The 22,484-nt window shown below is 36.0% G+C and overlaps 1 protein-coding gene across 5 annotated transcripts in view; it reads left to right on the top strand.

The window, feature by feature from the left end:
• LOC141497715 (lipoxygenase homology domain-containing protein 1-like) overlaps positions 1-22,484 on the top strand; it is a 710,463-nt gene that overhangs the window by 303,726 nt on the left and 384,253 nt on the right. For all 5 annotated transcript variants that reach the window (XM_074200482.1, XM_074200484.1, XM_074200481.1 and 2 more), the window contains one exon: positions 76-239. In XM_074200482.1, the coding sequence (XP_074056583.1) occupies positions 76-239 (164 nt within the window). The remainder of the gene's footprint in view (positions 1-75; positions 240-22,484) is intronic.

Genomic DNA, 22,484 nt, shown 5'->3' with positions numbered 1-22,484 from the left:
AGTAGCTCATTTAATTATCCAAACACTATGACTATTTCCTTGCACATTTTCACTGACATCTTTCTTCCTTTGCAGAAGGAGACTGGAAGATAACTGTTGTCACTGGGGATTTTGAAAAGGCTGGCACAACTGCTACAGTATTTCTCTATGCTTATGGAGAAAAGAGGTCTTCAGGGCCCATTATTTTGGGATCTGGAAAACACCGGTTGTTTAACCCCAACAGTGCAGACATATTTAAGGTAAAGTTGATAGGCAAGGTTATATACTTGGTTTACAAAAATGTACTTTGACACAGAAGTCCTAAAACGACTCAAGAATAGGAATGGGCAATGTGAATATGAAACAAAATTTAAGCTTTTGGTTTTGGTTACAATGTAATTAAATATAACAATCCAAAATTAAACATGCACATTAGTTACTTGATACTAGATAGAGTATGGGATACTCAAGAAAGACTTACATGGAGGACAACATTTCTAATCATGGTTTTCTTTTTTACATCATTTTACAACTGAAGTAATTGACGTTTTTGTATCTATACTTCATTAGACCGTTAGACAAAGAGACTAGACCTTTGATTTCATTGGTATAGATTACTTCCAGATGAAGAAATACCCTCTGTAAATCCACATTACCCTATGTTTACAGTCTTAAAGAACCTTCTGGAGCACTGAATTTAAAGGACTTGCCTAGGGTCACATAGCCAATGTACCAGAGGTGGAGCTTGAATGCAAATCTTTCTGGCTTTGAGACTGTTCCTCCAACCACAACATCATCAAAACACCAATTCTCAATATTACATAAACATATAATCTTATAGTAAAACAATGATCTAGTTCAAATACTTCATTATATAGATGAAGAAATAAGGTTCAAAGATGGATGAAGTAACTTTTCTCAAGTCATATACAAGTTATTGACAAAGTTATAACTAGATTTTTTGACTATTAGTCTAGTATTCTTTCTTCTTTTCTTTCAAGGACTCTGATTAATTTCAACAAGTATTCATTTTGCAGAACTCTGTTATAAGCTATAGGGAAAGATATGTGAATATAAAAATATCAGTTATTGTTTTCTGTAAACTCTCTCAAAAGGAGAATTCCTTCCTCTATTGAAAAGTTGTATGAGGAAGTATCTGTCACATGTTAATATTTCTTGGTTGAAAGGGAACTCAGGTTTCTTAAAATATCAGATATAAATGTAAATAAAATCTTTAAAATTAGTCTTTGGAAGAAGACCACTTTGAGTGTTAATTGATGGTGGGGGTTGGAGAACTTTGTGATCTCACCTCTTCTCCCAGAGGTCATTTGAATAAGATTTTTGAGTTTAAATTCACACCATGATTTAAAAATGCAGTTAGAAGAAGTGAAGCCTCAGGTGTACCTGTTGCTCTGGGTTACTTTATTTAGTTTCTTCCAAAGACTCATTTCAAGAAGTATTCATTATGTAGAGCTCTGCTCTAAGAAATAGAGAAAGATGGGTGAATATAACTACAGTTTAAAGAGGTGAAACCTCAGATGTACCTATTGCTTTGGGTTGCCCACTGCTATGAAAGAGGAAAAAAGTCTTTTAGATACTTGAGGGTCTATTAGCTATTGCTCTTCAGCCCCATCTACATTATAAAAGAGGTGAAGCTTCAGATGTACCTGTTGCTCTAGGTTGCTCCCTCTGATGTGAAAGGGAAAAGCAGAAAGGGAAAAAACAGTTTTATAATGGCCTGATATCTATTAGAAAGACATGCTGAGATCTAATTGGATGGTATATAATCTTGGTGAATAAGGAGTTAGCTGGTCTTGTCTCTTGCTGAGATTCAGACTAAAGAATCTTACAATTCTCTGTCTTAAAGGGAATTATTAGACAATATAAAAAAGTAACCCTTTCAAGGGTCTCTTTAAGGGTGATTATTAGTTAAAAGAGCTTGTCATTGCTTCATGGATTAGAGATGAAAAGAAAAGATAACATATGCAGCAGCAGAATGATGAGGACCAGAAAATAGGGAAATTAGTAGAGAAGCAATTTCATGTTCAGATGTTCCTGGGATAGACTAATGACACCAAGGCCTCTAGTCCAAAAATGAGTTAATAAGAATAGCACATGACTTTTCCTCACTCATGTGTCAACATGCCAGGTTTAGGCAGGTGTATGTTCATTATTCTATAGATCCTGAGTTCTTTCTTTATAAACTGTGCCTCAGGTTTATGTAAAGACAATGATATTGATTATTCTTGCATTTACTTTTGTTGAGTGCCTGTTATTTATTGATTATTTTTCTTATTGTTAAGTTGGTTTGTTTAAGATCTAATGGAGTCATCACTGGGAATGGCTGTGGTTTTGTGTGAATAGAAGAACACTGATGGTAGCTATAATGAAAAATAGAAAGAGAATATTCTCTACAGTAGGATTAATCCTAGGGCCTTGAAAGAGCATAATTTTGTGGCAGTAGTCCTTTTCTGGAAACTCAAAACTTTCAGTGTGAACATAGATGGGGGGGTGAGTGAGCCAGCTCAAAGAGTGAGTGGGTAGGTAATTCATTTACCCAAAGAGAAGGAAAAATAGTGGGGGTTCATACCATTATACATTATTTCCCAAAAAGAATTTAAGCTTTTGAAGGTAGGGATAATTTTATGTCAGTCTTTGTATCGTTTGTGCCTTATAATTAGTAGGTTTTTAATAAACTTTTGAAAATTATTTCCACTTGAAGGGAATATAATACAAAAATTAATGATGAACTTGTCCTTTAGTCATTAGTTCTTAACCATTTTTAAAGAAAGTCATTAGTTCTTAAACATTTTTTTTAAAGTTATTTGTTCTAAAACATTAAAAAAATAATTGATAGGGTGGCTAGGTGGCACCGTGGATAGAGAATCGGCCCTGGAGTCAGGAGTACCTGAGTTCAAATCCGGCCTCAGACACTTAATAATTACCTAGCCGTGTGGCCTTGGGCAAGCCACTTAACCCCTAGAAAAAACCTAAAAAAATTTGATGATTTATGACTGTTTATATGAGATGCTTTTCACAGTTCTGGGGATGGTGTTATTATATGGTAGTTGTTAACTTCATAAGGCCAAAAGTGATGTCAGTCAGCCAATCATAGTAGGGATACAGAACAGTCAATACCAAAAACCAGAATTGATAATTTTCAAAGTTTCAAGCTCTTCTGAAAACTTGTGAACAAAGCACTGAACTTAGCATTTGACTCTTCTTTTAAAATTTCTCATATTAGCCCATTCTTAATTTCCCCAGTTTTGACTTTCTTTCAATTTTTCTTTACCCTACTCCATTATCAAACCTTTATCTATCTATCTCTAGTTTCCCTCCTTGAAATCTATAAAGGAAAATCCCCTTCTTTATGTACTTTAAAAGTTACTTATCAAACATTTACTAAACCCTTTCTTCTGTGGATACCCATTTGCTAACCAGAGAAAATGTAAAGTTTAGTTAAAATACAGTCTTGCTGTTATGGATATTAGAATATAGGCAGACAATGCAATGTTACCAAAATATATTGCAAAATTGTAGTTGAAAAATGTTTTAGAGGATTAGGGAGAAAAAAAGAGTTACGTGTGGTTCAAGGTTGAAGGTGATTAGCAATTAGGTAGTTGGTACACAAATTATAAAGCAATAGTGAAGGTAACATTTATTAGGTTTTAAAGCATGAGTAGAAGTTCAGTAGTAAAGAAACTATGAAAGGAATAATGGGAACAACTTGTGCAAAGGTCTAGAGATGACAATGCCTGAAGTGGGTTCAAGGAAAACAGAGTAATTCGGCATAGAGACAGAATATCATGCATATTAAATGTAGAACTATAGATTGTTTCCCAGATTATAGATATCAGAAGAAAGGACAAGGATCGAGACAGAGAACAGAGAGAATATTCAAGTAAGTGGTCATAGTAGTTATAAAAATAAACACAATTGCTCAAGGTAGAAGTATAGAGAGAAAAGAGAAGAAAGCTAAGGACCAAACCTTGAGAAACATGCAGGGGGCGGGGAAAGAAAGAAAATGAGTAGTTAAGAGGCAAGAGGTGGCCCTGAAGAGTATGGTTTCAAATTACAAGATATCCAGAAGGAAGCATTGCCAACATTGCAAAATGATGCTAAAAGTTGGAAAATGATGAAGGTGACTGGGAAAAAATGGATTTGGAAAATATGAGGTAAGTGATAACTGTAAACAGGAATTTGGATTGAGTAGTTGGTACAGAAGTCCATTTGAAGGGGGTAGTGAAATGAGTGATGAGGAAATGGAAACACTGGTTATAGACTTTATTAGGAAGTATAGTAGGAAAAGAGGAAACAGACAGGATGTCTTGATCATACAAAAGGTCAAAGACAGTTTTGTTTTTATTTTGTTTTTGTTATCATCATTGGTAATTAATTATAATAACTCTGTCATGTGGGTTTTTCAGGGAATGGACCTGGGATTTTATTGGTACAACAAACTCCCATTTGAGGAAATTCCCTGTACCAGCGCAGGTTAGCATTTTCTCTGCCACTTATAGTCTTTGAGTTCCCTACAGCAGTTAGAGAGATATTAAATAATTTGCCTAGTGTAATAAACCATTTTATGGAAGAGGGCAATATGAATCTGATAAGGTTTTGAAATGTATAAAATAAAATCCATAGGAATATAAATGAAACCAATTAAATTGAAATATACTTATAAAAATAACTTTCAAAAACCTTTGGCTTAGAAGGAGGCTTTCTTTCTTTGTCTCAGTGCTTTCCATGAGTAGTCTTTCTTGTCTGTCACATTTAATACTTTAATACCTTTTCTTTCTTGATTATCTCTAATTTATCCTGCATATAGCTTGTTTGTATGTTGTTTTTCTATTGTCTTCCCCATTTGATAATAAACTTTTTGAGAAGTTGTTATATCTCTTGCCTTTACATATATATATATATATATATATATATATATATGTATATATGTATATCCCCAGCACTTCACATGCATTTTGATTGATTTCTGACTTTGGGGGCCATATTCTGTCTCTGTGTACCCTTTCTTATCAATATTATTATTATAATCATTATTAGGAATTTACTATTTAAAAACATGGGATGCTATTATGGTATACTTTGTAAAGTAGTATAGTCAAAGGATCAAGTATAAACAATGCTGACTGAGTAGTTTTCCTGGAACTATAATAGTATTTTAACAATTCATTTCAATTCAACAAACACCAATGCACATGACTGTAATGGAAATGTTTTGCATGACTGCACAGGTATAGCCTATATAGAATTGCTTGACTTCTCAATGGAGCTAGGGGTGGAGAGGAAGAAAGAGAGAGAATTTGGAACTCAAAGTTTTAAAAATGAATGTTGAACATCGTTTTTACATGTATCTGGGGAAAATAAAATGCTGTGATAGGGAAATAAAAAGGGAAAGAGGTATGGGAACAAGAGTTTATTTTACTGCTATTATATACTAACTTATTTTGCAATCAAAGGAACTGAGGCAGATGGAAATTAGGGACTTGACCAGTGTCACACATTTAGTGAGTAACTGAGACCAGATTTGAACCCAAATCTTTGTAACTCCAGACCCAATGCTCTATTGAACAAAGACAAGACAAAGATACAGATAAAAGTTTCTGACCAAAGGAACTTAAGATTGACTAAACACCTAGAGTAAAATGTATATTGTAAGGGAAACTGAGGCAGAGGAGTACAACAAGAGTATAAGGAAGTGGCATGCAAACTGATTCTTAAAGGAAGATAAGAATTCTAAGAGTCAATGTCTCCTCTTTTAGAATACAAGACCCTTAAGAGACAGGATTGTTTTGATTATTTTTCTTTGTATTATTAGCACCTAGAATGACATTTGGTTGATTAATTGAAGATTACTGATTGATTGAGGATGAACAAGTTCATTACAGTGTGAAAAGATAGTAAATATGAGTATCAAATTTTGTTAAACAAAATTTGTTTTTTTTTTCTCAATGAGTCTACTGCTGTGTTTACTCTGGATGTCTACCTTACAATTTTTATATACTTATCAACTCTATATTTCCAGCAATGATTTCTTTTCTAAGTGTGAAGCACCATTTCCAATTGCCCAAAGGCTATTTCCACCTGGATAGTTCTCCTGATACTTAACATGCCTAAAATTGAGTTTGTTGGGTTCCCCCCCCCACCTACTCTTTTTCTTCTGCATTCATTATTTGTCTCTCTTTTACTACTACTGAGCCATTCTCACATGTTAGAAACTCTGGAGTTTTTATTTCCTATTGGGGCATCACTTGGTACCACTTTGTAAATTGCCTCTTTCAAACTAAATTAAAATCTAAACACTCGAAGATAGAATGATTCTTGAGCCCAGAGAGGAATTTTCTGATTTTAGCTCAATAGTAGATGAAATCAATTAGTTTCATTGATAAATTATTTTAATATTCATTGTATTCTCTGAAGGATCTCGCAACTGGTTAGACTTAGATGCCAAACCTATCTAAAGTATTCTCTAATGAACATACACACTTGGGAGATAAATCTTACGTCTAGATTATATAATCTCCGAGGTCCTTTCCAGTTCTAAATCTTTTGAGATTTTATTTAAGGAGATAGTTATTATTGTTCTCTTTCATAAATCGGGGTACATTTCCTTGAGGGGGTGGGATCTGAGATACTTTCTAAATGAATGAAGGCAGGAAAGCAGCTTGGCAGATGGTCAGTGGGTAGATATTGAAGGCATGGGGGACTGGAGAGAAACAAGTGTGGAGGCTGGAGTAGGAGGAAGGAACAAAAGGAGCCAAGAATAGTTCCAGGCTAGAACAAAGACTCTAGGAGTGAGTAAATGTTTAAGGGGATTATATCCCGGGACTTTCCAATTCTAAGAGTAAACAGCTAATATTCAGAATTATTATGTTTGCAAAGGACAGGTAGGCCTGAATTAAGTAAAGCTTCAAATCAAAGTTCAAATCCAACTTCAGACACTTAATAGCTATGTGACCCTAGACAAGTCATTTAATGAACTGGAGGAGGAAACAGTAAACCACTCCAGAATCTTTGCCAAAAAACCCCAATAACTCTAAATGGGGGTCATGAAGAATTAGACTCACCTGAAATGACTAAAGTTTTCCAGAGAACTTTCCTCTAAACAATCCTGTGCAATAGTTAGGGCAAGGCTTAGACTTCTCATTTTTCAAATGAAGATTCAGAGTGAGATTAAGTGACATTTCAGGGACACAAGTAATGTGATTGTACTCAGTTCCTATTTCTACTAACCTCCCTGCCACTTATTTGTTCCAGGGGACAAAATAGCTACCTGTTCTTTTAGTTAAGAGCTTGGTTACATATTTTCTTTGTTTGGTCTGGATTCCTGATTCCATTGGTTGATGAGGAGAGGAGGGGAGGATCCTTACTCTACTGTGTGCATCAACCACAATTTTGCAATTTTTAATCTCATTTAAGCAGTGTGGAGAAGGAAGGAAGTCTGAAATTGAGATGCCTGAACTCAAATCATTTCTGATCTACTGGTTGTGTGACTGATGTGCTTAACTTCTTAACATCTTTCTATGGGTGATGTTGACAATTCATTTTGTCTTTGGCGAACTAGACAGTCCTAATTACTATTTCTTTTGTGTTCCCATCTTCTCTAATTAAGAAAAAAGTATAAGAAAATAAAATTATGTATATGTAAATATACTTATTTATGTACTGTGAAATATCTTAATTCCAAGAACTGATAGTCCTTGAGTTTTTCAAGTGACCTCTGAAACATATTACAATAGTAATAGTAAAAAAATATTAAAAAAACTAGAATTTTGCTGTTCTTATTTGAATCATTGTTAATCATTACAATCTACAGGTAGATATATTAAATCCCATGCTAGACAAACCAGGAAGCAGCAGTCTAGTGACATTAAATAGTTCTTGCTTTAGAGTTGGGAAATCTGAATTCTTTCTGGAATGAATCAGTGGATTCACTAATCTTAGACTATTCCTAATAAATGAATTAAAAAGCACTTATTAGGCACTTTAGTCAGTTGAACTCTTTGCTAATCTGTAGGCATATTTAAAAAAAACAAGAAAATTAGACAATCTCTGCCTTTAGCGAACTCTTACTCTAATAGGGGAAATATGTAAAGGAAAGTTTTATTTGGGAGCATATATGTGGGCTAGATTTCCTGGTTCTAGATGAGATAGAGTGAAAGTTCACTATCAAAGCTCAAGGTCCCAGAAGTAATCTTGTATGAAAATGGGGGTGGGGTGGGGAGTGAGAGTTCAGGAAGCATGGTTTAGAAATGACTGAGAAGTGTCAACTCCAAATATGAACTAAGTTAAAGAGAGTCATCCACAGGGTGTGTTAGAGCCAGCTCTAACCTTGCTAAATGTTCAGTGTGAGTATTCATACCACAGAAATTAGTAATTTCTATAAATTAGAACTTGATTTATTGTTTTGCTGAGTGTCTAGATTTATGAAAATGATAATAGTATATATTAAACTTAAAAGAACATGTATATTTTTTTCCACCTTAGAGCTGTTAAATATTTACCAGTAGATCTCTAGTCTTCATCCCCTGTGCAAGAGGCAGAACCTTCAATGAAAAAAGAATTAAAAAGTTGATCTCAGAGATTAAGCAATTAATTTACTTTTAGAGAGGCAGCATGATATATTGGAAAAACTAGTTTCAAATTTTGCTTTAGACATGTAAGTGAAGTCAGTTCATATGGCTCAGACCCTTAGTAGTGTGACCTTGGGCACATCATTAAACTTTTCTCAGCTTTAGTTATCTTATATGTATAATGGCAATGAAAATAGAACCTATGTCTTAGGATTATTGTGAGGTTCAAATACCTTCTTCCGTTCTTGCTTGCATTCATTTAGAAAATATCTCAGATCTACTCCTTCAAGGAAATACATCCTAACTGATGGAGAACATTAATAACCATCCCCTTGAATAAGAACTGTTAGACTTATATAAAACATTTTATAAACCTTTAACTGTTATATAAATGTAGGTTATAATTATATTTAATTTATGATGATGGACAAATCATATCATCTGTCAGAGTCTCAACATTTTCATCCGTAAAATGGGGATGATAATATGTAAAATACCTATTCTATAACACTTTATAAAGTGCTTTGCAAATTTTAAATCATCACATAAATGCGAGTTTATTATAATTTATTATTCATTAGTGGCTAAAAAGATGCTTCATACTATGCTTGATATTGTGTTTGTGGGGGGTACATAAAATTATTTTTTTATTTGTTATGTAAAAAGCATTCAAACAATCCTGTATTCAAGGATATTTTAAATAACTTTATGAGGATGACAAATGAAGTAATTATAAATAATAGTCTATTTCACCACATCAAAGACCTTCGATTTAGGGGGTTGGTGCAATGAATAGAGCACTGGCCCTGCAGTCAGGAGGACCTGAATTCAAAAATAACCTCAGATACTTACTATGTGACCCAGGTCAAATCAATTAACTCTGATTGCTCTCCCTCCTTTCCCCCTGATTTCATTCAAATTGGAATTCTCTCTTCTTTTTTTTTAATTTAAGATTTTATTTGAGTTTTACATTTTCCCCCCAATCTTACTTCCCTCCTCCCCCCACAGAAAGCAATTTGTCAGTCTTTACTTTGTTTCCATGTTGTACATTGATCCAAATTGAATGTGATGAGAGAGAAATCATATCCTTAAGGAAGAAACATAAAGTATAAGAGATAACAAGATCAGACAATAAGATATCTGTTTTTTTCCTAAATGAAAGGGAATAGTCCTTGAACTTTGTTCAAACTCCACTGTTCTTTATCTGGATACAGATGGTATTCTCCATTGCAGACAGCCCCAGGAATTCTCTCTTCTAACAAGGTCATATTACCTCTGTGCCTTAGTTGATAGTGTCTATGAGTTTGTTATGATAGAAAGAAAAAAGGTTCTTCTGATGAACCTGTTCAAACTAAGCAGATAAATAAGTCCTTACTAATTCTACATTCAAATCCTTTGAGCTTGATGGAGCCTTTCAAAATATGTATCCCAAGGGATAGACTACCAGAGGCAAGGGTCACCTTTATGGCAACATGAGGAATTGGATAATGTAACTAATAAAATAAGGCAAATAATTGTATTTTAAATAGCATAGGACAGAATAAAAAAAATGCTATGGGAGTTGTGAGGAAATGGAGATTAGTGAAACCTAAAACAATCTGAGTCAGGGGACACCAGCTAATCCTTGAAGGACAAGTAAGGTTTATATAATTATGGAGGAAAGGGGTTTGTGAATAAAGGCATGGAAATAGAAATGAGCAAAATGGGTTTCTTGCTCCTTATAAGAAAATTCTTACAAACAACTTTGAAAGGCTTAAGAACTAAGATAACTTCAATGACCAAACACAGGTCCAGAGAATTCATGATGAAGCATGCTACCTACCTCCTGACAGAGAAAGATGATGTATTCAGGGTACAGAATGAGACAAATTTGATGGCATCATCAAAGGAAAATTGTTTTGTTTGACTATACATATGCTACTATTTTTTCTCCTATGGAATGGATAAGTTGAAGGAGAAAAGAGAAAAATAAGGTAGGATCAGATTTTGGAGACCCTTGAAAGTGAATCAGAAAAATTCAAACTTGAGGTGGTAGCATACTCATGGATGTGGAAAATTTTTGAAAAGAGGTGAGACATGATAAAAATGATATTTTAGGAAGTTTAACCTGGAAGTGATATGCAAGATATCTGAGTGTGTTCCTAAATGTTCTTATATCTTCCCTTTTCAAAATCATTCTCAATAAAATGAATGTGGTAGTTTGAATAAACAATCCAGAAAAAGACTAGATACGGAAATACAATTGAGGAGAGAGCTGGGTAACCTTACAAATTCAATGAAAGGCATTGATGTGAACAGAAGCTAAATTGAATTATCTCACTGTACACATCTATGGAATTGAAATCAGAGTTGAAACCTGTTTTTATTGGAACAAGACAGCAGTATCATGAAGGTATTATAGTGTGTATAATGGTAGCAGCTAGAGAATCAGTTTGTGTATGAAGTTTCAAAAGAAAAGAGACATTCTGACATAACAGTGATTTTTGAACTCTGATCAGGGCAACAACAGAATGCTCTATTCATAATGACACAGATGCTCCAGAGTTGACCCTGGAAACCATAGGATTGTGTAGTTAGAGCTTAAAGCTACCTTAAAGGTCATCTAATTCAACTCTTTGATTTTAGAACTGAGAAACTGAATAATGGATAGATTAAGTGATTTAGGTGCTCAGTGGAAGAGCCAAGTTTCTATATCATGTCTCCTCTGACTGTAAATTCCCCTATACATGATGAAGATGATGAATACCGTCTACTAGAGAAACTAATGGAGTAGAGATTTCAAGAGGAAAAGCTATCTATAGAGGACAGTGAGGAAACCACTGAACAGGAACCACTTTCAGTTAGGGAACCTCTGAAGGCTGAGAATACTAGTTACGTTTAGTGACAGACATTGGAGAAAGGATAACTCAGCAAAAGAAAGGAACCACTATTGTAGAGGAATAAATTATAACTCCTGCCCCATCCCTACTCCTATTCCTCTTGCCTTTGTTGGAATCACACTCAAAGATGTGTGTCATGAGATTGCAGGGGTCTCTGGTTGGAGGGCTGATGACTTTGGGGCAGACTCCCTTGAGACTAAGATTCAAGTACTTTCTGTTTCTAATTAGATTTAGTTTAATGAACATTTATTTACATTTATTAAACATTATTGACTACTGTTAGGGATACAGAGATAAACTGAAACAATCCTGATAGTGCTTATGTTACATTTTAAAAAAATTAAATTTATGACTTGAGCCTAGTAAAGTAAAGTTTCAAGGGTATAGTTAGCTACCCTTTGAGACAGTGCCATAAATGAGGATGTCAGGGCATTAGACCGAGTCCAATGAGCCCAGGTAGTGAGAAGTTCATTCCTAAAGTGTGCAGACTCTTTGAGTCAAGATAAGGCCTGTCAGAAAGGCTACAAAAGCTACAAAATTGAGCATAAGTAAGAAACGAGAGAGACAGAAAGAGAGAGAGAGAGAGAGAGAGAGAGAGAGAGAGAGAGAGAGAGAAAGGAATAAAGGAATTTGGGAATTTCTGTAACTGTGAGTTTGCAGAAATAATGAACGAATGATTACTTTGTGGGGTGTGGGGTACGGAGAAAATGATAATATTCTAAAACCCAGGGGAGAAAGAGTTTTTTTTCCAAAAAGTTAAATACCATGAAATTATTAAAAAAAGAATAAGAATGAATAAAAGTTCATTTAAGTTATCAAAAAGGAGTTCTTATCTTCATGAGGACCTATTTCAATGAGTAAACAGATTTAAACTCAATTCAGTAATTCAATGAATATGTTAAGTTTCAAATTATTCTAGGTATTGGGACAAATATGATTTTAGGTAGCATATACTCCTCATTCTTGGGAGTTTAGATTCCAATAAGGGCAAAATTGTAAGCAGGGTAGGTCAACTGGGGAACTGTCCCTGGGCAAAAGTTTAGAGATGAATTGAAAGGACTTGCAATCCTTCTGCAGCAAGGAAATAATTGAATTTATCATCTGCTTAGCAAGAATAATTAGTTAAAATTGGAAGTTAGCAGATGTAAGCCTACAATCCCTATGCCCTTAGTTGCTCTACCCCAGTGAGTTCTTCCCAACTTGAATCAGTCTTCCTCTCTGTTTCTACTCTATTAAAGTCTCTTAAATACAGACTCATGTTATAGAAAGGTCTTCAGTCTCTCCAAAACCTTATTAAGATTACATTTGCTGCTGTGAGTTTCAAGGAAAAAAAAGTATTCTAATTATGACTTTATGTTGGAGGGGTATGACACAAAGCTACCTAGCTATGATAACCTATATTTCATCATTAGTGCATTAGAATTTTTTGTAAATAAAGTCTTATGTCATGTGTTATCAGGAAGGTCATTAATGACAAAGATGGAGTTAACGAAGGAGGAAATATTTGAGTGGGTTTTAAAGGATATTTTGGAATTGTGCTACTACACAATTGTGAGAACTGAAGACATAGGGAATATCGTGATCAAAAGCATGGAGTTGGCATATTACAAAGCATATGGGGGATATAGGTCAGTCTAGTATGGTTAGAGTGTATAATGAAGTCAGGGGAACAATATTATATAAGTTTGAAAATGTAGGGTAGTGCCAGATTATTGAGAATCTTAAATGCCAGGCAACATGAAATTTACTGATTTGGCAGTAGACACTGAAGATTTTTGAGCATAGAAGCAATATCACTAGCTGTATTTTTAAGGAAATTTGATTTGACAGTAGTAAGAAAGATAGATTAGTATAAGAAGATAGTGGAAGTAAAAACAGTCCTTTGCAGGCTATTACAAGAATTCAAATGGATAAAAATGCAATTCTTATATGTTATTTGAGGTACATATGTGCAACAGATTTTGGTAGGCTCTTGTGATATAAAGACAGAGTGAAGAAACAAAACAAAGAAGTTCTTGCCCTTGGGGGTTTTCTATTCTATTGGTAGGGAAGTGAGTGTAAGTAAACTATAAAAAGAGATGTGCGGGGGCAGAGCCAAGATGGTGACATGAAGGGATCCAGTCTTAGGAGCTCTCTGATAAAAACTCATAAACTAAGGACTCTAACTAAACTTTTGAGAGACAGAACCCACAAAGGGACCCAGTGAGGCAGTTCTCCTACTCACGGTAACCTGGAAAAGAGCAGAAAGGCTCTGCTCCCCGGGGTTGGAGGGGCAGCACGCCAGAGGGGTGGCCCACCAGAGCCAAAGAACTTCAGCCTCCCAGAGGCAGCCTCAGGGCGCTGGGAGCCATGGCTCACAGCAGCGGGGAAGTCTCCTGAGCTGCACCCCGAGGAGCACCGGGCACAAAGTGGGGGAACAGTGGGGGACCTCTGCCAGAGCGAGCACGTGGAGCCTAGCCCTCAGGGCACATAGCCAGCAGCTTGGTCTTTCAGCAGCCCAAATCCAGGAAACAGAAGCAGGCAGAGCAGGTAAGCAGGAGCCCCCAGGGCATGAGCCCATTGAGCTGAGGGAGGGGAGTGAAGAGAGAGAGAGACTGCAGAGCTCTATCCTCTGCCCCTGGAACAGGACTCTGGGGCTCTGACCACATTCAGATCCTGATCCCAGTCTAGGCCCCCCATAGAACAGCAGGGCCCCCCCCACCTTGGCCCCATGGCAGAGGAAGGCACATGTGGTCATTCACAGACCAGGAGGGAGGACAGAACCTCACACACTGAGACCCTTGTGGGAGTGTCCCAAAAGCTCAGGAAGCACCCCAAACCAGGCCCAGGCCGGGAAAATGAGCAAGCAAAGAAACAAAAGGAAGACTATTGAGAAATATTTTGCAAATGAGCCCAAGAAGGGTCAAAATTATCAGTCTGAAGATGAGGAAGCACAAGCTCCTGCATCTAAAGACTCCAAGAAAAACAGAAATTGGGCTCAGGCTATGACAGAGCTCAAAAAAGACTTTGAAAATCAAATGAGGGAGTTGGAAGAAAAACTGGGAAAAGAAAGGAGAGAGATGCAGGAAAAACATGAAAATGAAGTCAGCAGCTTAGTCAAGGAAATCCAAAAAAATACTGAAGAAAATAGCATGCTAAAAACCAGCTTAGGTGAAATGGATAAAAGAGTTCAAAAAGTTATTGAGGAGAAGAATGCTTTAAAAAGCAAAATTGGCCAGATGGAAAAAGAGATAAGAAAACTCTCTGAGGAGAATAAATCCTTCAGACAAAGAATAGAATTCAGGGAGATTGATGAATTTACCAGAAATCAGGAATCAATACTTCAAAACCAAAAAAATGAAAAATTAGAAGAAAATGTGAAATATCTCATTGAAAAAACAACTGATATGGAAAACAGACTTAGGAAAGATAATTTGAAAATTATTGGAATATCTGAAAGTCATGACCAGGAAAAGAGCCTTGACATCATTTTCAAAGAATTGCTACAGGAAAATTGCCCTGATATTCTAGAAGCAGAGGGCAAAATAGAAATGGGGAGAATCCACCGATCCCCCACGAGAAAGAGATCCCAAAAAACCAACCCCTAGGAATATTATAGCCAAGTTCCAGAACTCCCAAGTCAAAGAGAAAATATTACAAGCAGCCAGAAGGACACAGTTCAAATATCGTGGAGCTGCAGTCAGGATCACTCAGGATTTAGCAGCATCTACATTGGAAGCTCATAGGGCTTGGAATACAATATACCGGAAGGCAAAAGAGCTTAGAATGCAGCCAAGAATGAACTACCCAGCAAGGCTGAATGTCCTCTTCCAGGGAAAAAGATGGACTTTCAATGAACCAGGGGAATTTCAAAGGTTCCTTTTGGAATGGCCAGAGCTGAACAGAAGGTTTGATCTTCAGATACAGGACTCAGGTGAAGCATGGAGATTGGAGGAGAGGAGGGAACTATGAGGGATTTAATGAGGATGAACTGCATGTATAGAACAATGATACTGATAACATTCATATGAACCATCTCAGTTAATAGAGCAGGTATAGGGTGCTTTTATAGTTGAAGCACAGGAGGAAGCTGAATTCGAAGATAAAATATGGTGTAAAAATGGAGTCAATAGGAAAAAAAGGGAAATGGAATGGGAGAAAGAAAAAGGAGAGGGGGAATAGTCCAAGATATTTCACATAATAAGATTTTTTTTTATTACAATGAGCTATTGCAATGATATGGAAGGGGGGAGGCAAGGGGGAATGAGGGAACCTTTGCTCTCATCAGAGATGGCTAGGAGAGGAAACAGCAAATATACTCAATGGGGTATAGACAACTGGAATAAGAAGGAGGGGGGAGCAGGGGGAAGGGGTGGGGATGTGAATAAAGGAGGAGAGGATGGACTATGGGGGTACAGTGGTCAGATATAACAAATTTTCTTTTTCTTGCAAGGGGCTGGGGTTGGATGGCCTGCCCAGGACCATAGGACCAGGTGGATTCTGGGCCTAAGGGGTGGTATGGGGGCTCAGGGCTTCTTGGCCCCAGGACCAGGGATCTGTCTGCCGCGCCACTCAGCGACCCTACAGCAGAGTCAGAGTGAAAGGAGAGAGAAAATATAGTACATGGTAGTGGAGAAATCAGAAAGGAGGGAGTTTCGATCAGCAAAGGCAACGTTGGAAAAATATGGAAGTAAGTTTTGTGATGGACTTATCATAAAGAATGTGGTCCCCTCACGACAGAGTTGTTGGTGTTGGAACAAAGACAGAAGCACATTTTTTGTTAGTATTATTTGGGGGAGGGTGCAGGGCAAGTGGGGCTGGGTGGCCTGCCTGGGGCCACATAGCAGGGTGATCTTTGGGTGTCTGGGGCCGGATTCGGACCCAGGTGCTCCTGGCTCAAGGGCTAATGCTCTGTCTGCCACCCAGCCACCCCTACTATTATTACTATTTTATTTTATTTTGGGTCTTTTTTTTTCTTCTTTTTGGATTTTGCAGGGCAGTGGGGATCGGGTGGCTTGCATGTCACATGGCTGGGTGATTATTGGGTTTACAGCCTGGATGTGGACTTGGGTGCTCGTGGCTCCAGGGCTGGTGCTTCGTCCATTGTGCCACCTGGCCATACCTACAATTATTACTATTTTTTTAATTTTAATTTTTTTTCTCTCCCCTTTACTTTTTCGCACAAGGAAGTCTATCTATACTCATGGGGGGAGGGGTATTTTGTTTACTTGTAAACAAGTATATTTTATTACTGTAAAAAACCATTTGTACAAAATGAGAATAAAAAATAAATTAAAAAAAAGAGATGTGTCAGATAATTGAGGAGGGGTTAGGATGTGATACCTGAATTAACCCTCAAAAGTTGTTAAGGCAGTTAAGAATGAGATGTGAGAAGGTAGTATATTTCATATTTAGGTAATAGATCTGCAAAATCACAGGTGGAAGATTAAATGCTAAATTTGAAGAATAAGTAGGCCAGTTAGATAAGCACATTGTGTGGAGGAGGGGGCAAAGTGAAATAAGTAAGGAAAGGTAGGCTAGAGTCAACCTGTGAAAGGCTTTAAATGCCAATTTGAGGGATTTGTATTTTATTTTAGAGGTGATAAAAGACACTAGATTTTGGAGAAAGACAATAACAACATGAGCCTATCAGGGTTTTAGGAAGATTATTATGGCAGTTGTGTAGTGGTTTGGCTGGAGAGTGAAGCACAGAGAACAATAAATAGGATATTACAATATTCTAAGTGAGGTATAATGAGTACTTGAAGTGTTAGCTTTGTGAATGGAGAGGAAATAGAGGAATCAAATATGGTAGTGATAGTGATAGAACAGGCAACATTTGGCTATGAGAAGTTAGGTAGAAGGGACAATCGTAAGTGCAAGGTTATATACATAAGAGACATGATGATTTGTGTGATGCTATAGACAAATGATAGTCAGAAAGAGGATCCTGTGAAGATAAAAAACATTTTTAGTTTAGTTTTGGATATGAAGACTGAACTGCATATTCAGGTTAGAGATGTCCTCTTAAAGGTAGTTGGAAGAGATCATAAAAAGGGGAAAGGCCCACATTTCCAAGAATATTCATAGTAGCTTTTTTTGGTGGTGAAGAATTGGAAATTTTAGAGAATTTAAGGCATTCCCATCAACTGGAGAATGGCTGAACCAGTTGTAGCATATAATGAAATATAATTGCTTTATTAGAAACAACGAGCAGGCAAATTTCAGAAAAAAACTTGAAAAGACTTACATGAAGTGATGCTGAATGAAGTGAGCAGAACCAGGAGAATATTACACACCTTAACAGGAACATTTACAATAATCAACTGGGATAGACTTGACTCGAGTCAGCAACACAGCTATCAAAGTTAATTCTAAAAGACTTGTGATGAAACATGCCATGTATATCTAGAGAAAGAATAGAATCTGAATGCAGATCAAAGCATATCATCACCTTTAAATTTTGGCTTTGCTTTTCCCTTGTGATTTTCCCTCTTTGTTTTGATTTTTTTCTACAGCATGACCGATATGGAAATATGTATAATATGATTATGCATGTATAACCTATATTATATTATTTGCTATTCTACGGTAGGGGGAGCAATGGGTATCAGGGAGTAAATTTTACAAAATGTTGAAAATTATCTCTACATACAATTGGAAATTCAAAAATAAAATAATTATAAAATTACAAACAAAATAATGAAAAAGAAAAGGTAGTTGAGATGAAGATCGGAAATACAAAAGAGAATTTTGGTCTAATGAAGCAAATTTGAGAGTCACTGAAATAAATGTTTCAGTTAGAGCCTTGGTAGTGTATGGGGTTGTAGAGAAGGGCAAGAAAAAGAGCAGAATCTTAGAAAATACACATTTTAAGGGATTAAGAAGACTGGTGTATGTGTGTGTGTGTGGGGGGGGTCACCAAAGGAAAAAAAAAGAAGTATGAAAAATTAAAGGTCAGTATAGTATTTCCAAAGCCAGTGGAGAAGAAAGTTTCTTATAGAAGGGCAATCAACAAGTTCAAAGTGATCAGAGAATAGAAAAAGGTCAATGGAATTGATGATTGGATTATTACTATTTTAAGAAGGCAGTTTCAGTAGAATGATGGGGATGGAAAACAGATTGAAAGGGGTTGAGAAGAGGGTGACTGAGGAAGGAGTAGCAACATTACATATAGACTACCATTTCAAGAAATTTAACAGTCAAGGGAAAGACTTTCTTTTAGAATTTGAGAAACCAGAGCATGTTTTCAGGTGAGTAAGAAGGAACAATTGGGTAGGAAGTGAATGAGTGGAACTGATTAAAGCAAATTCCTGAAGGAGGTAGGAGGAATGTAATCAGAACTATAGTTGAAAGGTTTAGCCCAGTAAGGAATGAATATGCTTACTATTCTGAGACCAGAGGAAAGGAGAAAAATTGGTGATTAGATTGATAAATTTTGAGGAATGAATGAGGGGAGAGTTAAGTGAAGGAGTTAACATCAAAGGACCTTACTAAACTCAGTGAAGAAAGTAGTGAATTCTCCTGTTGTATGTATGTGGTTAGGGAGATGGCCACTGGGACTAGAGAGAAGAGTTTAGGAAAAGTGAGACTTGTAAAGAACTGAACAATTGCCACCAAGGCAAGAAATATTTATTGTGTGCTTACTAAGCAGTTGGTTATGATCATTTATGCTGGAAAGTAAAGAAAGACATCCATTGAGGTAGAAAAGGTTACTTCCATCTTCTGAGTCAATTGGAAGGTAACTGATACCATTGGAAATATGCAAAAGAGGTGAATTTTTTTTTGGTAGACATCAAGTAAAATTTGTGAGAAAATAAAACTGAAATCCTTATGCTGTCTGAATCTTGTTGGCTATTATATGAATCTGTTTACATACTCTAAAGGAGATGGAAATCATACTGTGTGCAGTTTGGAGGATTACAAAATTGCTTCTCTGATTTCAACAGATTTCCAGTGCTGAAATGATAGAAGGAAATGATCATTATAAACACATGATTCCATTTAGGGATCTCAGCTTAGGCTATAACAATTTGAAGTAACTTGATCCCTTATTTTCAAAATTGAGTATCCTTCCTTCTCCCTTTCTCCCTCCCTTTCTTTTTCTATCTTTGCATTTGCAAAAAAGAGTATTAAATTCTATTCAAATGAATTCCATCCAATCTTTATTTTTAAGAGTTTTAATATCTTTCATGTTACATCACCTTTATTTCTGAATTTATCCCTCTATTCTCCCCAGTGAATCATCTCTTATAATAAAAAATAAAATAAAAGGAAAGAAAAAAAGGGGGGAAAAAGTTCAGCAAAACAGACATTAACCAACCAGATAATTATATGCAAAGCTCCATAATATTCTCTAAAGGAGACCTCTGCAAAGGAAGGAAGGAGGTTTTTCTTTTTCTTTCTAACTTGTGGATAATCTCACTTATCATAATTATGGTGTTCATCATTAAGGAATAGGGATAGAGACTGGACAGATGATTTCATTAGTATTAATAACTTTTGGATGAGGAAAGTTCCTCTGCCAATGTAGGGCAGCACCTTCTCTACTAGACTCTTAGAGAATTATCTAGAGATATTTATCCATGATCACACAACCAGTATGAATCAGAGGCCTCACTTGAACTGAGGTCTTTCTGGGTTCAAAGCTTGCTCTCTATCCATTTCAAGAAGCTGCAACAAATATTTCTAAAGTACTTTCCATGTGCAGAACACTGTGCTTTGTCTTGGGCTGTACAAAGATGAATAAGCTATTTTGCCTGTCCTTATGGACCTTGTTACATAGTATGGCAGAGGGACAAGGATTAGGCTTGTATATTGAAAAATGTTTTGTTGAACTGAAAATCCAACCTAATCTAGTGGCATTCCCTTTTGAAAAAAATAGAACAGATGCTACAAGAGAAAAGAAATCAGAAAAATATTCTGCATAAAGGATATATCCAGAGTTCAGTGAAACTAAAGGAGACATAGAGGTGATCACATAATATCTTGGAAACAGTCCAAAGACAGAGAGGGAAAAATGTTAGAAGATGGAAGAGATTTATTTATGAGGAATGATTAATTCTATTAAATATGAAATGGCTTAACCTTGCTATTTATAGAGTGGCATCATAGTACAGGATTTAGGTACTGTGGACCAGACCCTTCTTTAGGTCCTAGGAATAAACATAAAAAGTATGAAACAATCCCTTCTCTCAAGGGCCTTCCATTCTAATAATAACATGCCTATGTATACATGTATGTAGAACAAATACAAAATAAATATAATGTAGCTAAATAGGAAGGAATTTGTTCATAGTTTGGGGAAGGGAAATCACTGATTGAAGCAGGTGTTAAAGGGGAGGTGATACTTGCATTTGTGTCTTGAAGGAAGAAAGGTATTTTTGAGCAGAGATGAGGAAGAAATAATTATAATTATAACCTGTATTTTTATATCTATTTGTAATTATAATTATATGTAATTAGGGTTAGGGTTAGGGTTATATATATATGTATATATATATATATATATAAATATAATTTATAATAAAATAATCATAATCAACACTGATAAAATGCTTAAAATTCATGAAGTACTGTATGTATGTTATCTCATTTGATATCATAAGCTTGGGAGCTATTATTATTCCTATTTTACAGATGAGGAAAGAGGCTGAGAGTTGCTACATAGCTTTCCTGGTCTTACACAGTCAAGTCACTGTACTGTACATTCCAGGCAAGACGGGTTTATTTTCCAGGACAAAACAAAATGGGGATCAGTAAGGAACTGTCCCCTCTAGTCTTTTTTTAATTTGATTTCCATAAAAAAGGATGAGAATTGGACTTGATAGAATGGGTAAATACATGGGGTAGATGACAGTTTGGAAGCTTAAATAAAATGTAACAGGACCTATCAACTTTTAAATTTCTTTTTTTTTTTTTTTTTTTGCAAGGCAATGGGATTAAATGGCTTGCCCAAGGTCACACAGCTAGGTACGTGTCTGAGACTGGATTTGAACTCAGTACCTCCTGACTTCAGGGTCCACTTGGCCACCTAGCTGCCCCTGAAATTTCTTTTTAAAGCTATATGTAGCAGTAGGATGAAAAATAACAAAATTATTCAGAGTGAATTTGAAATTGCAAATGGCACTTGGGACAACATTCCTGAAGTTACAGTCTATCAGAGCAAAATTCCCAATTAAAACTGACTCATTTTATAAGGGGCAGCTAGTTTGCACCATAGTGTATAGAATGACAAACATGGAATCAGAAAGACTCATCTTCCTGAATTCAAAATGCAAGTCACTCAACCCTCTTGGCCTTAGTTTCCTCATTTCAAAATGAACTAGAGAAGGAAATGGTAAACCATTGCAGTAGCTTTGCCAAGAAAGCCCCAAATGGAGTCACAAAGGGTTGGACATGACTGTACAATGTCTTTCCTTTGTTTTACATAAAATGTTTTTATTGCTAAATACAGTAAAACTTCTACTCTTAAGTGATACTCTGCTACCATGTGATATAGAGGGAACCTCCAGTTCTATGTTTAAAGCTATGGTAGAAGACAAGGGTGAGCAGCTCTAGTTCTGACCACCATGGTTAGACTTATGGAACAGGCCTGATAATGCCCTATCTCACTGTTTGGAGAGGAGCAATTTAGCTAAGCTCAGAGAGGCCCATCACTAGAACTCTGATCAGTAGGGACTAATTTTATTGTGTCCATGGTAACTCATGAAATCTATTTACTAAGGAGTCAAGAATGTTGATTCTGTTGATGAGTGTTGCTAGGGAGATAACCTATATCAATAAAATCATAAATCCTGAAATTTTTAGGTAGTATTCTGAAGCCAAAGTTTAAAAGTAGAAAAAAATGAGAGCTTGTGATGTTTATGTGCTTCTCAAAGTCCAAAATAAGATATCAAAAATTCTCATTTACCATTTGCAAGATCTTTGATTATATTTTTCCCTCCAAAGAATGTGCTCATTTTTAAAAATTAAAGATTTTTTAATGAAGAGAAATTAATTTTTTCTCCTTTCCCCTTCCTATCTCTTTGGGGAGGAAAAGAAAAAGATGTTTCTTAAA

This window comes from Macrotis lagotis, chromosome X (assembly GCF_037893015.1).
Source record: "Macrotis lagotis isolate mMagLag1 chromosome X, bilby.v1.9.chrom.fasta, whole genome shotgun sequence".
Lineage (NCBI taxonomy): Eukaryota > Metazoa > Chordata > Mammalia > Peramelemorphia > Peramelidae > Macrotis > Macrotis lagotis.
Note: the sequence above shows the minus strand (reverse complement) of the source record. Positions and strands in the feature narration are given on the sequence as shown.